Genomic DNA, 16443 nt, shown 5'->3' on the forward strand with positions numbered 1-16443 from the left:
CTTTAATAAGTGGTGCTAAAGTCTTTAATAAGTGGTGCTAAAGTATTATAAGTGGTGCTAAAGTCTTTAATAAGTGGTGCTAAGTCTGTTATAAGTGGTGCTAAAGTCTGTTATAAGTGGTGCTAAAGTCTGTTATAAGTGGTGCTAAGTCTGTTATAAGTGGTGCTAAAGTCTGTTATAAGTGGTGCTAAAGTCTGTTATAAGTGGTGCTAAAGTCTTTAATAAGTGGTGCTAAAGTCTGTTATAAGTGGTGCTAAAGTCTTTAATAAGTGGTGCTAAAGTCTGTTATAAGTGGTGCTAAAGTCTGTTATAAGTGGTGCTAAAGTCTGTTATAAGTGGTGCTAAAGTCTGTTATAAGTGGTGCTAAAGTCTGTTATAAGTGGTGCTAAAGTCTGTAATAAGTGGTGCTAAAGTCTTTAATATATAAGTGGTGCTAAATTCTGTTATAAGTGGTGCTAAAGTCTGTTATAATTGGTGCTAAAGTCTGTTATAAGTGGTGCTTAAGTCTGTTATAATTGGTGCTAAAGTCTGTTATAAGTGGTGCTAAAGTCTGTTATAATTGGTGCTAAAGTCTGTTATAAGTGGTGCTAAAGTCTGTTATAAGTGGTGCTAAAGTCTGTTATAATTGGTGCTAAAGTCTGTTATAAGTGGTGCTAAATTCTTTTATAAGTGGTGCTAAAGTCTGTTATAAGTGGTGCTAAAGTCTGTTATAAGTGGTGCTAAAGTCTTTAATAAGTGGTGCTAAAGTCTTTAATAAGTGGTGCTAAAGTCTGTTATAAGTGGTGCTAAAGTCTGTTATAAGTGGTGCTAAAGTCTGTTATAAGTGGTGCTAAAGTCTGTTATAAGTGGTGCTAAAGTCTGTTATAAGTGGTGCTAAAGTCTTTAATAAGTGGTGCTAAATTCTGTTATAAGTGGTGCTAAAGTCTGTTATAATTGGTGCTAAAGTCTGTTATAAGTGGTGCTAAATTCTGTTATAAGTGGTGCTAAAGTCTGTTATAAGTGGTGCTAAAGTCTGTTATAAGTGGTGCTTAAGTCTGTTATAAGTGGTGCTAAATTCTGTTATAAGTGGTGCTAAAGTCTGTTATAAGTGGTGCTAAAGTCTGTTATAAGTGGTGCTTAAGTCTGTTATAAGTGGTGCTAAATTCTGTTATAAGTGGTGCTAAAGTCTGTTATAAGTGGTGCTAAAGTCTGTTATAAGTGGTGCTAAGTCTGTTATAAGTGGTGCTAAAGTCTGTTATAAGTGGTGCTAAAGTCTGTTATAAGTGGTGCTAAAGTCTGTTATAAGTGGTGCTAAGTCTGTTATAAGTGGTGCTAAAGTCTGTTATAAGTGGTGCTAAAGTCTGTTATAAGTGGTGCTAAAGTCTGTTATAAGTGGTGCTAAAGTCTGTTATAAGTGGTGCTAAAGTCTTTAATAAGTGGTGCTAAGTCTGTTATAAGTGGTGCTAAAGTCTGTTATAAGTGGTGCTAAAGTCTGTTATAAGTGGTGCTAAGTCTGTTATAAGTGGTACTAAAGTCTGTTATAAGTGGTGCTAAAGTCTGTTATAAGTGGTGCTAAAGTCTGTTATAAGTGGTGCTAAAGTCTTAAATAAGTGGTGCTAAGTCTGTTATAAGTGGTGCTAAAGTCTGTTATAAGTGGTGCTAAAGTCTGTTATAAGTGGTGCTAAAGTCTTTAATAAGTGGTGCTAAATTCTGTTATAAGTGGTGCTAAAGTCTGTTATAATTGGTGCTAAAGTCTGTTATAAGTGGTGCTAAAGTCTGTTATAAGTGGTGCTAAAGTCTGTTATAAGTGGTGCTAAAGTCTGTTATAAGTGGTGCTTAAGTCTGTAATAAGTGGTGCTAAAGTCTGTTATAAGTGGTGCTAAAGTCTGTTATAAGTGGTGCTAAAGTCTGTTATAAGTGGTGCTAAAGTCTTAAATAAGTGGTGCTAAGTCTGTTATAAGTGGTGCTAAAGTCTGTTATAAGTGGTGCTAAAGTCTGTTATAAGTGGTGCTAAAGTCTTTAATAAGTGGTGCTAAATTCTGTTATAAGTGGTGCTAAAGTCTGTTATAATTGGTGCTAAAGTCTGTTATAAGTGGTGCTAAAGTCTGTTATAAGTGGTGCTAAAGTCTGTTATAAGTGGTGCTAAAGTCTGTTATAAGTGGTGCTTAAGTCTGTAATAAGTGGTGCTAAAGTCTGTTATAAGTGGTGCTAAAGTCTGTTATAAGTGGTGCTAAAGTCTGTTATAAGTGGTGCTAAAGTCTGTTATAAGTGGTGCTAAAGTCTGTAATAAGTGGTGCTAAAGTCTTTAATAAGTGGTGCTAAATTCTGTTATAAGTGGTGCTAAAGTCTGTTATAATTGGTGCTAAAGTCTGTTATAAGTGGTGCTTAAGTCTGTTATAATTGGTGCTAAAGTCTGTTATAAGTGGTGCTAAAGTCTGTTATAATTGGTGCTAAAGTCTGTTATAAGTGGTGCTAAAGTCTGTTATAAGTGGTGCTAAAGTCTGTTATAATTGGTGCTAAAGTCTGTTATAAGTGGTGCTAAATTCTGTTATAAGTGGTGCTAAATTCTGTTATAAGTGGTGCTAAAGTCTGTTATAAGTGGTGCTAAAGTCTGTTATAAGTGGTGCTAAAGTCTTTATAAGTGGTGCTAAAGTCTTTAATAAGTGGTGCTAAAGTCTGTTATAAGTGGTGCTAAGTCTGTTATAAGTGGTGCTAAAGTCTGTTATAAGTGGTGCTAAAGTCTGTTATAAGTGGTGCTAAAGTCTGTTATAAGTGGTGCTAAAGTCTTTAATAAGTGGTGCTAAATTCTGTTATAAGTGGTGCTAAAGTCTGTTATAATTGGTGCTAAAGTCTGTTATAAGTGGTGCTAAATTCTGTTATAAGTGGTGCTAAAGTCTGTTATAAGTGGTGCTAAAGTCTGTTATAAGTGGTGCTTAAGTCTGTTATAAGTGGTGCTAAATTCTGTTATAAGTGGTGCTAAAGTCTGTTATAAGTGGTGCTAAAGTCTGTTATAAGTGGTGCTTAAGTCTGTTATAAGTGGTGCTAAATTCTGTTATAAGTGGTGCTAAAGTCTGTTATAAGTGGTGCTAAAGTCTGTTATAAGTGGTGCTAAGTCTGTTATAAGTGGTGCTAAAGTCTGTTATAAGTGGTGCTAAAGTCTGTTATAAGTGGTGCTAAAGTCTGTTATAAGTGGTGCTAAAGTCTGTTATAAGTGGTGCTAAGTCTGTTATAAGTGGTGCTAAAGTCTGTTATAAGTGGTGCTAAAGTCTGTTATAAGTGGTGCTAAAGTCTGTTATAAGTGGTGCTAAAGTCTGTTATAAGTGGTGCTAAAGTCTTTAATAAGTGGTGCTAAGTCTGTTATAAGTGGTGCTAAGTCTGTTATAAGTGGTGCTAAAGTCTGTTATAAGTGGTGCTAAGTCTGTTATAAGTGGTACTAAAGTCTGTTATAAGTGGTGCTAAAGTCTGTTATAAGTGGTGCTAAAGTCTGTTATAAGTGGTGCTAAAGTCTTAAATAAGTGGTGCTAAGTCTGTTATAAGTGGTGCTAAAGTCTGTTATAAGTGGTGCTAAAGTCTGTTATAAGTGGTGCTAAAGTCTTTAATAAGTGGTGCTAAATTCTGTTATAAGTGGTGCTAAAGTCTGTTATAATTGGTGCTAAAGTCTGTTATAAGTGGTGCTAAAGTCTGTTATAAGTGGTGCTAAAGTCTGTTATAATTGGTGCTAAAGTCTGTTATAAGTGGTGCTAAATTCTGTTATTAGTGGTGCTAAAGTCTGTTATAAGTGGTGCTAAAGTCTGTTATAAGTGGTGCTAAAGTCTTTAATAAGTGGTGCTAAAGTCTTTAATAAGTGGTGCTAAAGTCTGTTATAAGTGGTGCTAAAGTCTGTTATAAGTGGTGCTAAAGTCTGTTATAAGTGGTGCTAAAGTCTGTTATAAGTGGTGCTAAAGTCTGTTATAAGTGGTGCTAAAGTCTTTAATAAGTGGTGCTAAATTCTGTTATAAGTGGTGCTAAAGTCTGTTATAATTGGTGCTAAAGTCTGTTATAAGTGGTGCTAAATTCTGTTATAAGTGGTGCTAAAGTCTGTTATAAGTGGTGCTAAAGTCTGTTATAAGTGGTGCTTAAGTCTGTTATAAGTGGTGCTAAATTCTGTTATAAGTGGTGCTAAAGTCTGTTATAAGTGGTGCTAAAGTCTGTTATAAGTGGTGCTTAAGTCTGTTATAAGTGGTGCTAAATTCTGTTATAAGTGGTGCTAAAGTCTGTTATAAGTGGTGCTAAAGTCTGTTATAAGTGGTGCTAAGTCTGTTATAAGTGGTGCTAAAGTCTGTTATAAGTGGTGCTAAAGTCTGTTATAAGTGGTGCTAAAGTCTGTTATAAGTGGTGCTAAAGTCTGTTATAAGTGGTGCTAAGTCTGTTATAAGTGGTGCTAAAGTCTGTTATAAGTGGTGCTAAAGTCTGTTATAAGTGGTGCTAAAGTCTGTTATAAGTGGTGCTAAAGTCTGTTATAAGTGGTGCTAAAGTCTTTAATAAGTGGTGCTAAGTCTGTTATAAGTGGTGCTAAAGTCTGTTATAAGTGGTGCTAAAGTCTGTTATAAGTGGTGCTAAGTCTGTTATAAGTGGTACTAAAGTCTGTTATAAGTGGTGCTAAAGTCTGTTATAAGTGGTGCTAAAGTCTGTTATAAGTGGTGCTAAAGTCTTAAATAAGTGGTGCTAAGTCTGTTATAAGTGGTGCTAAAGTCTGTTATAAGTGGTGCTAAAGTCTGTTATAAGTGGTGCTAAAGTCTTTAATAAGTGGTGCTAAATTCTGTTATAAGTGGTGCTAAAGTCTGTTATAATTGGTGCTAAAGTCTGTTATAAGTGGTGCTAAAGTCTGTTATAAGTGGTGCTAAAGTCTGTTATAAGTGGTGCTAAAGTCTGTTATAAGTGGTGCTTAAGTCTGTAATAAGTGGTGCTAAAGTCTGTTATAAGTGGTGCTAAAGTCTGTTATAAGTGGTGCTAAAGTCTGTTATAAGTGGTGCTAAAGTCTGTTATAAGTGGTGCTAAAGTCTGTAATAAGTGGTGCTAAAGTCTTTAATAAGTGGTGCTAAATTCTGTTATAAGTGGTGCTAAAGTCTGTTATAATTGGTGCTAAAGTCTGTTATAAGTGGTGCTTAAGTCTGTTATAATTGGTGCTAAAGTCTGTTATAAGTGGTGCTAAAGTCTGTTATAATTGGTGCTAAAGTCTGTTATAAGTGGTGCTAAAGTCTGTTATAAGTGGTGCTAAAGTCTGTTATAATTGGTGCTAAAGTCTGTTATAAGTGGTGCTAAATTCTGTTATAAGTGGTGCTAAAGTCTGTTATAAGTGGTGCTAAAGTCTGTTATAAGTGGTGCTAAAGTCTTTAATAAGTGGTGCTAAAGTCTTTAATAAGTGGTGCTAAAGTCTGTTATAAGTGGTGCTAAAGTCTGTTATAAGTGGTGCTAAAGTCTGTTATAAGTGGTGCTAAAGTCTGTTATAAGTGGTGCTAAAGTCTGTTATAAGTGGTGCTAAAGTCTTTAATAAGTGGTGCTAAATTCTGTTATAAGTGGTGCTAAAGTCTGTTATAATTGGTGCTAAAGTCTGTTATAAGTGGTGCTAAATTCTGTTATAAGTGGTGCTAAAGTCTGTTATAAGTGGTGCTAAAGTCTGTTATAAGTGGTGCTAAGTCTGTTATAAGTGGTGCTAAATTCTGTTATAAGTGGTGCTAAAGTCTGTTATAAGTGGTGCTAAAGTCTGTTATAAGTGGTGCTTAAGTCTGTTATAAGTGGTGCTAAATTCTGTTATAAGTGGTGCTAAAGTCTGTTATAAGTGGTGCTAAGTCTGTTATAAGTGGTGCTAAGTCTGTTATAAGTGGTGCTAAAGTCTGTTATAAGTGGTGCTAAAGTCTGTTATAAGTGGTGCTAAATTCTGTTATAAGTGGTGCTAAATTCTGTTATAAGTGGTGCTAAAGTCTGTTATAAGTGGTGCTAAGTCTGTTATAAGTGGTGCTAAAGTCTGTTATAAGTGGTGCTAAAGTCTGTTATAAGTGGTGCTAAAGTCTGTTATAAGTGGTGCTAAAGTCTTTAATAAGTGGTGCTAAAGTCTTTAATAAGTGGTGCTAAAGTCTGTTATAAGTGGTGCTAAAGTCTGTTATAAGTGGTGCTAAAGTCTGTTATAAGTGGTGCTAAAGTCTGTTATAAGTGGTGCTAAAGTCTGTTATAAGTGGTGCTAAAGTCTTTAATAAGTGGTGCTAAATTCTGTTATAAGTGGTGCTAAAGTCTGTTATAATTGGTGCTAAAGTCTGTTATAAGTGGTGCTAAATTCTGTTATAAGTGGTGCTAAAGTCTGTTATAAGTGGTGCTAAAGTCTGTTATAAGTGGTGCTTAAGTCTGTTATAAGTGGTGCTAAATTCTGTTATAAGTGGTGCTAAAGTCTGTTATAAGTGGTGCTAAAGTCTGTTATAAGTGGTGCTAAAGTCTGTTATAAGTGGTGCTAAAGTCTGTTATAAGTGGTGCTAAAGTCTGTTATAAGTGGTGCTAAGTCTGTTATAAGTGGTGCTAAAGTCTGTTATAAGTGGTGCTAAAGTCTTTAATAAGTGGTGCTAAATTCTGTTATAAGTGGTGCTAAAGTCTGTTATAATTGGTGCTAAAGTCTGTTATAAGTGGTGCTAAATTCTGTTATAAGTGGTGCTAAAGTCTGTTATAAGTGGTGCTAAAGTCTGTTATAAGTGGTGCTTAAGTCTGTTATAAGTGGTGCTAAATTCTGTTATAAGTGGTGCTAAAGTCTGTTATAAGTGGTGCTAAAGTCTGTTATAAGTGGTGCTTAAGTCTGTTATAAGTGGTGCTAAATTCTGTTATAAGTGGTGCTAAAGTCTGTTATAAGTGGTGCTAAAGTCTGTTATAAGTGGTGCTAAGTCTGTTATAAGTGGTGCTAAAGTCTGTTATAAGTGGTGCTAAATTCTGTTATAAGTGGTGCTAAATTCTGTTATAAGTGGTGCTAAAGTCTGTTATAAGTGGTGCTAAGTCTGTTATAAGTGGTGCTAAAGTCTGTTATAAGTGGTGCTAAAGTCTGTTACATGTCAGGCTTAAGCTCAATATTTTCATACTGCCATGTATGTTTGTTTTGTTGAACTTTTTCGCAGTTTTCAACAGTATTTCAGTAATATAATGGTGGTCTGTTTAACTACTCATTTGAAACATATGCACACATACAAAGTACCCATACCTTTGCCATTAACTAATTACTGCCCCATTTTAAGGAGAAGAATGCTTGTAGAAAAATATCCATACCAAGCACCACACAAGTCATGGGTCTGGGCCAGGGATGGCACCCGCTATCATTGGAATTGTATTCCAGCACTATACCAAATGGGCTTTACCTTGCCATCCACATGTTTGAAAACAACAAAAAAACATAGTGTCTCAGAGAATAATTTATTACGTTTCTTTTAAAATGTTATTTAAAAAAAATCTGATAAATTAAGAAACTTAAAACTTATCTTTATGAAATGTTGAAGAATTGTTTCAAGATGTTTGTGATTTTCTTTTTTAAAACCGTTTATTAAACAAGCACAAGTTTGACTTACATTATTTCATTTTTGAAGAGACAAATTTTAAGAACAAAATTCACATTCCCCCTTTTTATGTCCCCCACCCACTATAGTGGGGGACAGATTGTTTTTGCCCTGTCTGTTGGTGTGTTTGTTTGTCCCAACTTTTTGCTATAACTTTTGCAATATTGAAGATAGCAACTTCATATTTGGCATGCATGTGTATCTCATGGAGCTGCACATTTGAGTGGTGAAAGGTCAAGGTCATCCTTCAAGGTCAAAGATATAGCTTCAAAGTGGCGCAGAAGGGGACATAGTGTTTCTGACAAACACATATCTTGTTTAATCAATGTTTTATTAAGCAATTGGGTGTTTTATTTAGCAACAAATCAACATGTGTAAAGGCAAAATACATTGTGCAACTAAACATTATTAACCAAACAACATGATCTTTAAGTGATTTCTTCAATAACAATACAATGATTAACAAGTGTAAAACAATTAGTCAATATGACTGTGTAAAATTGAAAATATTAATGTAGTAGAATAGAAACAAATATTTCATGCAAAACAAAACGACATTGAAGTGATTTCTTCAATAACTATAAAATGATTAATAAGTGTTAAACAATTAGACAGTGTGTGTAAAATAGAAAATATTAATGTTGTAGATTAGGGGCAAATATTTAATGCAAAACAACAATTCATTAAACATGTTCTATGTAAAAATGTACATAAGATGTCGTTGATAATTCAACTGTAACTTGTGGGTAAAAAAAAGAAAAATCAGAAAAAGGACAGATGAATAAAATAACAAGTGCGCAAGTTTTACATATTAATTCAGTGCGCGAGTTTTACATATTAATTCAACATGACTGCATGGTACCACTTCAAAATGTGTAAACAAAATAATTTCTTCTTTATAGAACATTTATATTGTAATTTCTTAACTAATATGTAAACATCGTTCTAAATGTAAAAAAGCAGATTTTGAAAGTAGTAAAACTAACAATTTGTTTAAAACTGACATTTGAAAAAAAAAATGACAAACATGTACAAAAGCTCTTAGAACTCATAAAATACCGTTTTTTTAGGTTAATTACTTTCAGTTTGACATGTTGAAACATTTTTTCTATTTGATAATTTATGTAACATTATAACGTCTTACATGAATTAACGTGAATAATACATCAAATCATGGTACGACAGAGAAGTTATTTATCATAAGTTTTGTTTGTTACCAGCTACACGACGGTCTTTTTTTCAGTGCAATTATAATGACCTCCTTTCCATTTCACAATCAAAGGTAAAAAATTCAAGACCATCTTTTCTTGGAAGGACTGGTCCAATTTTAAATAACAGACAGAGAATAAGGTGTTATCAGTCCAGGATTCGAAGCTTTTTTACAGGTTTTAGGAATCCAAACTTGGCTTGAGACATCTGAAATGAAAACCTCAATGGAGGCACCAGGCATTTAAACTTCTCATATAGATGCATCTTTAATCGAAACTTATTGAGGCATTAGGTGGCAAAACTTCTTCTATAGAAGCATCTTTGTCTTTGATGAAGCTGAAATGGAAAAAAAATCAATTATATTTTTGTCTGCATGTGTAGTATAAATAAAACAAGAAACCGTCGGAGATGGGTGATGCTCCCCAAAGGTTTTTTTGGTCACAATATTGCACGATATATTCAGATAAAAGGAAACATCTTGAGGGGCATAACTTTGGACAAAATAATACGATGGATGGTTTAGCAAATTAAAAATTTCAAAGGGCCATAACTCTCTAAATACATCATCTAACCAGAACCCACAAATAACATGCGCATCTCCTCAAGGTAGTGAAGCTTCCCATAAAGTTTCATTGAATTCCAGAGAAATAGCCCGGAAAAGAATTGCACTATATGTACAGTTTTTAGAAAATTTCAAAGGGCCATATCTCTGTGAAAAATCATCCGACCATAACCAGCTGATAATATGCACATTTCCTGTTGGTAGTGAAGCTTCCTATAAAGTTTCATTGAATGCCCCTAATAAGTTGCTGAGAAATAGCTCGGAGAAGAATTGCACTATATGTACAATGGAAAATTTCAAAGGGCCATAACTCTGTGAAAAATCATTCGACGAAAATGGCTAATAATATGCACATCTCCTCTTGGTAGTGAAGCTTCCCATAAAGTTTCATTGAATTCCAGTCATTAGTTGCTGAGAAATAGCCCGGACAAGAATTGCACTATATGTACAGTTTATAGAAAATTTCAAAGGGCCATAACTCTGTGAAAAGTTATTCAACCAGAACCCGCTGATAATATGCACATCTCCTCTTGGTAGTGAAGCTTCCCATAAAGTTTAATTGAATTGCGGTCATTAGTTGCTGAGGAATAGCCCGGACAAGAATTGCACTATATGTACAGTTAATGGAAAATTTCAAAGGGCCATAACTCTGTGAAAAATCATCCGACCAGAGCTCCTCTTGGTAGTGATGCTTCCCATAAAGTTTAATTGAATTCCGGTCATTAGTTACTGAGAAATAGCCCGGACAAAAATTGTGCACGGACGGACACACACACACACGCACGGACAGACGAAGCGGCGACTATATGCTCCCCCCAAAAAATATTGGGGGGGGGGGGGAGCATAAAAAGTTGCAAAATGGTTTTGGAAGCGTAACAAAAGCTGTTGGAACAGTTCAGATCCTCCAAGTAGCAGTTGAGCGACCTAGGGCTTGTTGCCCTCTCATGTCTTAAAATGTATTTCTTATTATTTCATTATTACATGTATACAATATTATATTTCTTACACTTGCTCATTTGATATAATTCCCTACAGAGTCTCCATAATATCTTGTTAGACAGGAGAGAAAACTGACCTTTAATCCATGTTACCATGATTTACTTCTTGGCTCATGGTTAAATGGATGTAATTGTTACCATGCAAGTCTTCCCTTGCCTGAGCACTTTGTGAAAATTGCGCTATTTCTACATCTTCATGATCTCCATTGTTATTGTTGCTGCCATGGTAACAATCGCCATAGAAACGGGTACTAAGTGCAGTGTCGTACAATGCGCTGTTGTTAGCAGCATTAGACCAATGATATTGTTCATCACTGCCAGTCCCCATGACAAATTCTTGATCGTGCGTTGTCATGGAGATCGACCTACTTTCTTTTAGAGAAAGGTTTATAGTTTCATCGCAATATGAGGACAGCCTTTTTGCGACAGCCGTAATTCGTTCATCAAATATTGAAAACTGAATGTTGGAGGTTGAACTCGAAATTTCTGTACAAGGATTGAATTCCTCTCTAAATTTATTTCCCTGTTCCTCCTGATCCAACGGACAATACTGTGTTGTACTGCACGTCTGCTGTTCGTCTATTTGCATGCGCTTTTCCAGGAACGATTTTAAATAGGACTTTATACACGAACCAGTATTTTCACCGCGTGTTACCCATTCAGAGCAATTGCCAACCATTGATGAAATATTACTTGTACCATATCTAGCACAATTGTTGTTTTCGTCGAGTTCTGTACTTGTAACCACGTGGCAACTACTTTCCGCACATGAGTGACCTTGACCTACTGAACAACTTGCACTCCCAATTTCGTCTTCGCGGAAATCCTGCATCCGCCTTCGTCTGCGCTTGTTGGTGAACCACATGGAAACCTAGTCAATGTGTGACGTATGTACATTATGCATATTAATAATACAAAATGGTGATAGTATACGATGTTGTCATACGATTTAAACTACTTGATGAAGTGGAACCCAAAAATAAACATATCTGTAATGTATTAGAATGCTCCCTGAATTGAATGACCTAAGTTACTTTGCTAGCACTGAGTGTCAAATAAAAACTAACGACGGCAGTAAAAAATAACGTTTAGAATCAGACATTTATACTGATAGGCCATTACTTTATACTGTCCGTAAAAATAAAATACAATTAAAGATTTCAAATTTGACCTGGTACAAAAACGTAAATTTATGTTTATTCTAGCTCATAATCGTTTTCCTCGTGTTCACTTAGTTATGTGCGCTAAGGCCTTAGTGTAATCGCGTGGCACGCATTTACCGTGTACCCATTTGTTTTTTTTACATTTTGGGAATTAGGCCGAGGCCCTTTATATTGGGAAAACTCGCGTCGTTTTGACTGAACTTTGGGAAATTTGTGTACTTTATTTTTGTTAACAAATACTTTAAGATTGAGAATAAGTGTTTTCTATATTATATTTACTAAGGTTTTACCCGGTGATCAACATAGGGACAGTAACTAAATATTGCATTTTATTTACAAACAAACTACATGTATGTTTTTGGAAACCTTGCATTGGGAATTTAATGCGGTCATTCGGGAAAAAAAACTTTTTGACATTTGAAATTGGGGCGAATACGGCACATAATTTGACCAAAAATAACAGTGTTGGTACCTGTTTTAAAGTAAGTCCCGCCTCAAGCGCCAGTTTCCGCTTCTCCGTCCCCGAAGGATACGGATTGAGGGCGTGTCTTTGGTACCAGGCCGCGAGCACGCGCCGGGAACTCCGGAGCATGCGCGCCTGGCGTCCCCGTCCGTCTTCGCAGATTCCCGGCGGTGGTGGGTGCCTAAAAAAAATCCATTTCAAATAATAAAACTCGGAATAAGTCATGGCATACAGCTGAATTTCGTAACCTCTATTTCGCCTAAGGCAAATTTCTGGATATTTGGAAATGCACCATTATTCCGGACTTTACCCTGTATCATGTTCACTCGAAATTCATATGTTTATTTTGATTAATGATTAACGTGTTTTAGTTACATTTCGAATCAATTCGGAAGCTGCGTACATTTCTAAGCATACGCACATATAATTACTGAATTTCAGTATTTTTATTCATTTCCGTTCCCGCTGTTGTCCGCATGTTCTTTTCATTTATTCTACTTGACATTAAATGTACATCTATTTTAGAACAATAGCCAATTAGATATACGCTTTTCATAAAACTTTTTTTATAATATTAATATATATAAAAGTCTCAAGAAACGCTGACACTTATTTTCCTGATTGGACAAATATACAAGAACTATTTCATGTATTTAAATGTATGCAGTAAAAACGGTGACCGGCGAATTTTTAATTCAACTATGAAATACTGACGAGGAAATTAACACGTATCAACGATCTTAAACAACGAAATGCAAGACATAGAAAATTTAGATTGACGTTTTGCGATTATTCAGCTTCTTTGTTATTGGTAATATTCGCGTAAACAACTCATTTCGCTTATAGATTCTAACGTCTCTTAATTAGACTTCTCAGTTCCCTTTTCTGGCTGCAATATTAACTAACATGTCGCGTTTTATGTTTTCTGACATTTCGCGGCATAAAAGGTATAGTCATTACAAACAAGAGATGTGTTTGTCAGAAACACAATGCCCCCTAATGCGCTGCTTTTTTTACCTTTGACCTTGAAGGATGACCTTGACCTTGACCTTTCACCACTCAAAATGTGCAGCTCCATGAGACACACATGCATGCCGAATATCAAGTTGCTATGTTCAATATTTCAAAAGTTATTGCAAAGCTTTTATGTAAGGTTAAAGTTTTGGGACAGAATGACGGAATGACAGACAGACAGGCAAAAAAAAATATATACACCCTCTTCTTCGAAGAAGGGGGCATAAAAAGATATTCTCTCAAGTTCCTTTAGCTACTCTGTTCCAAGTTCAAATATCAAGGTCAGACTTAGAGGTACGGTCAGTACAAGATCAAGTACCGACTGTTCAAATATGATCATATTAATAATATGCTCTTAACTCTATGCAAGTGCGTAAAGTGTCGTCCCGGATTAGCCCGTGCAGTCCGCGCAGGATAATCAGGGACGACACTTTCCGCATAAACTGGATTTTCGCTAAGGAGAGACTTCCTTCAAACGAAAAATACCATAAAAGCGGAAAGTGTCGTCCCTGAGAAACTCGCGGACTGCAGAGGCTAATCTGGGACGAAAAATCGGAATTAACAGCATGAAAATATCAAACTGCCCTAAGCTTCATATTAGGTAGAACCATTACCTTTGACGAACTCGAAACTTGTTTATCGGTGACATGGGGAGGTTGTTTCGGCGCAAATGTATTTGAACTATTGCCTCGTCCCAAAGTTTTACCAGTTCTGGATCTTTCATGTTTCGGATACTCTGAAACGAAATGAAGCGATTTCCGCTTTGAATAAATTAAGTCCACTATGAATACATGAAGGAATAACTGAATTAAATAATGCAAGATGTATTTATTGATCGATCGATTGGTTGATTGATAAATTGATTGGTTTGCACTCACTTTTAGGATGTCCATTACTTCTGTATACTGCTCCAATTTCATCTTTGTGTTCAAGTATTCTATCATTGAGACCACGTGAATCATCGAATTCTTAGATTCCATCATAGCGTCATTTTCGGTTATTTCCCTCCTTGATATTGATTCTTGCATAGATCGGTACTCCATAGTTCGATGTCACCGTCAGTTGGACTTACGGTGAAAATAATTTTATTTACCTGGATACAACTTATTTTCGAAATTCCCTATTGTTTTCGCAATCCGTTCGCCAATTATTGATTTTCTGCGCAGTATTCCATACACAGAGTACATGATTTTGGGATGGGTCAAACACACCTGTTTCCTATACAGTGACACGCCCTTATTTGTATGTGTCACCTCTCGGCCATGACTATAACAGACTATTAGTATTTTGCACTCTTTCGATGTAAAATTTCATTAAATGAACCTGCTTTTGTTAATTATAAAATCGTGTTTATATTGTTATAACAACGATTGTGAGATCGGATGGTGATTCTCACATTTCCCGACAAAATAGTATTCGCTCATGTAAAAACATAAAAGCGAAGTATATGTTGTACATTTACGAAATTACCACAGTTTTAAATGTTTATATGGACAATTTCAGTGATTTTTTTTCGCCCTATACTTTACAGACTGTGCCTTTTTGATTGAGGAAAATGGCGCGATAGACAATGAAACTGGGAAAAATTAACGTTATTAATATGATTATTAATAACAGTATACCAATTGTTAAAAATAACATGTTTAACTTCTTTCTAAATTTTATATTTTAAAGTGATATGGAATTAAATTGCTGTATTATAAACTCAATTAACCAATTGTTGAGTTTATTGGAAGGGTTTGGCATATTTTGGGGGTACATTTGGTCAGATTTTGGGGGAAAATTGTTTTGCCATTAGGAAACAGACTTTACGAGAATTTTGGGGGAAAACTCATTGAATTTACCGACGATTTTGTGTGTCTGTCTCTAACCTAATAAGTGCTTGCCAAGTATGATTTTTTGTTTGTGTGTACAGCCGACAAGTTATCAAGACGTGTCTACTCGGTAAAAGTCTAACACATATAATACGTACTACATAAACAGCAACAAAAACATCAGTGGTTTATAATGTCATCATTATATCAATTATGATTATTATATTATCACTAATGATCACCATTATAATCGTAGTAGTAGTAGACGCAGTAGCAGCTGCAGTAGCGAAAGAGATCGCTTCAACTCAATTGTAGTAGCAGCAATATTAAGTGCCTACTTAATTAGGGGTATTAACACGTTTAATGAAGATTTTTAATACTTTAAATTTACACGAGCGTATTCGTAAAACCGTTGTAACTATGGTGATCGCTTACAGTTTGATCATTGGGTCAAAAAAGAAAGACATATATAAATATAAACATAAAAAACTTTAAGTGCAACAGCATGACAGAAACCTTATTTCAGTAAGTGGGCCTTCATTGATGACAATGCCACACATAGCCGAACTGTGGGACACGGTAAAAAAAATTTTATTTCGAGCTATCGCGTCAGAATCGAGCATCTACAGCTTCTGGGTGAAAACTACGGAATACTACTGAATACCGTAAGGGCCATCATGGTTACACATTAAAATCGAGAGGGCGAGAATGCGAGAACGCGATAGTACGATGGCGACAATACGATGACGACAGTGCGACAATACGATGGCGACAATACGATAGTACGATGGCGAGAATGCGAGAACGCGATAGTACGACGACGACACTGCGACAGTGCGACAATACGATGGCGACAGTGCGATAGTACGATGGCGACAATACTATAGCCATATCGTACTGTCGCCATCGTATCATCGCATTGTCGCCATAGTACTATCGTATTGTCGCCATCGTATTGTCGCACTGTCGTCATCGTATTGTCGCATTGTCGCCATCGTCCTATCGCGTTATCGCATTCTCGCATGTCGCCATCGTACTATCGCACTGTCGCCATCGTATTGTCGCACTGTCGTCCTCGTATTGTCGCACTGTCGTCATCGTATTATCGCACTATCGCATTGTCGCCATCGTACTATCGCACTGTCGCCATCGTTTTGTCGCACTGTCGTCATCGTATTGTCTAATTGTCGCCATCGTACTATCGCGTACTCGCAATCTCGCCCTCGCAATCTCGTAACCACGATGGCATTAGCGGTATTCCGTAAAATACCGTAAAGGCCATCGTGGTTACACATTTAAATCCAGAGGGCGACAATGCAATAGTGCGATAGTACGATGGCGACAATGCGATAGTACGATGACTTCAGTGCGATAATAAGATAGCGACCATGCGATAATACGATGATGACAGTACGATAACGCGATATAACGATGGCGACAATGCAATAATACGATGGCGACTGTGCGACAATACGATAGCGACAGTGCGATAGTACGATGGCGACAATGCGATAGTGCGATAATACGATGACGACAGTGCGACAATACGATGGCGACAGTGCGATAGTACGATGGCGCAATGCGACAATGTGATAGTGCGATAGTACGATGGCGATAATACGACGACGATAGTGCGATAATACGATGACGACAGTGCGATAGTACGATGGCGACAATGC

The 16443-nt window shown here is 36.1% G+C and overlaps 1 protein-coding gene across 1 annotated transcript; it reads right to left on the reverse strand.

Moving 5' to 3' along the window:
• Positions 1-8607: 8607 nt before the first annotated feature.
• Positions 8608-14170, reverse strand: LOC127856316 (uncharacterized). The gene is made up of 5 exons (XM_052392456.1): positions 13829-14170; positions 13565-13686; positions 11946-12117; positions 10388-11181; positions 8608-9086 (listed from the first exon to the last, which is right to left on the reverse strand). The coding sequence occupies exons 1-4, from the start codon at positions 13991-13993 to the stop codon at positions 10390-10392; spliced, it is 1251 nt and encodes a 416-aa protein (XP_052248416.1). The 5' UTR covers positions 13994-14170; the 3' UTR covers positions 8608-9086; positions 10388-10389.
• Positions 14171-16443: the final 2273 nt, after the last annotated feature.

This window comes from Dreissena polymorpha, chromosome 13, assembly GCF_020536995.1.
Source record: "Dreissena polymorpha isolate Duluth1 chromosome 13, UMN_Dpol_1.0, whole genome shotgun sequence".
Lineage (NCBI taxonomy): Eukaryota > Metazoa > Mollusca > Bivalvia > Myida > Dreissenidae > Dreissena > Dreissena polymorpha.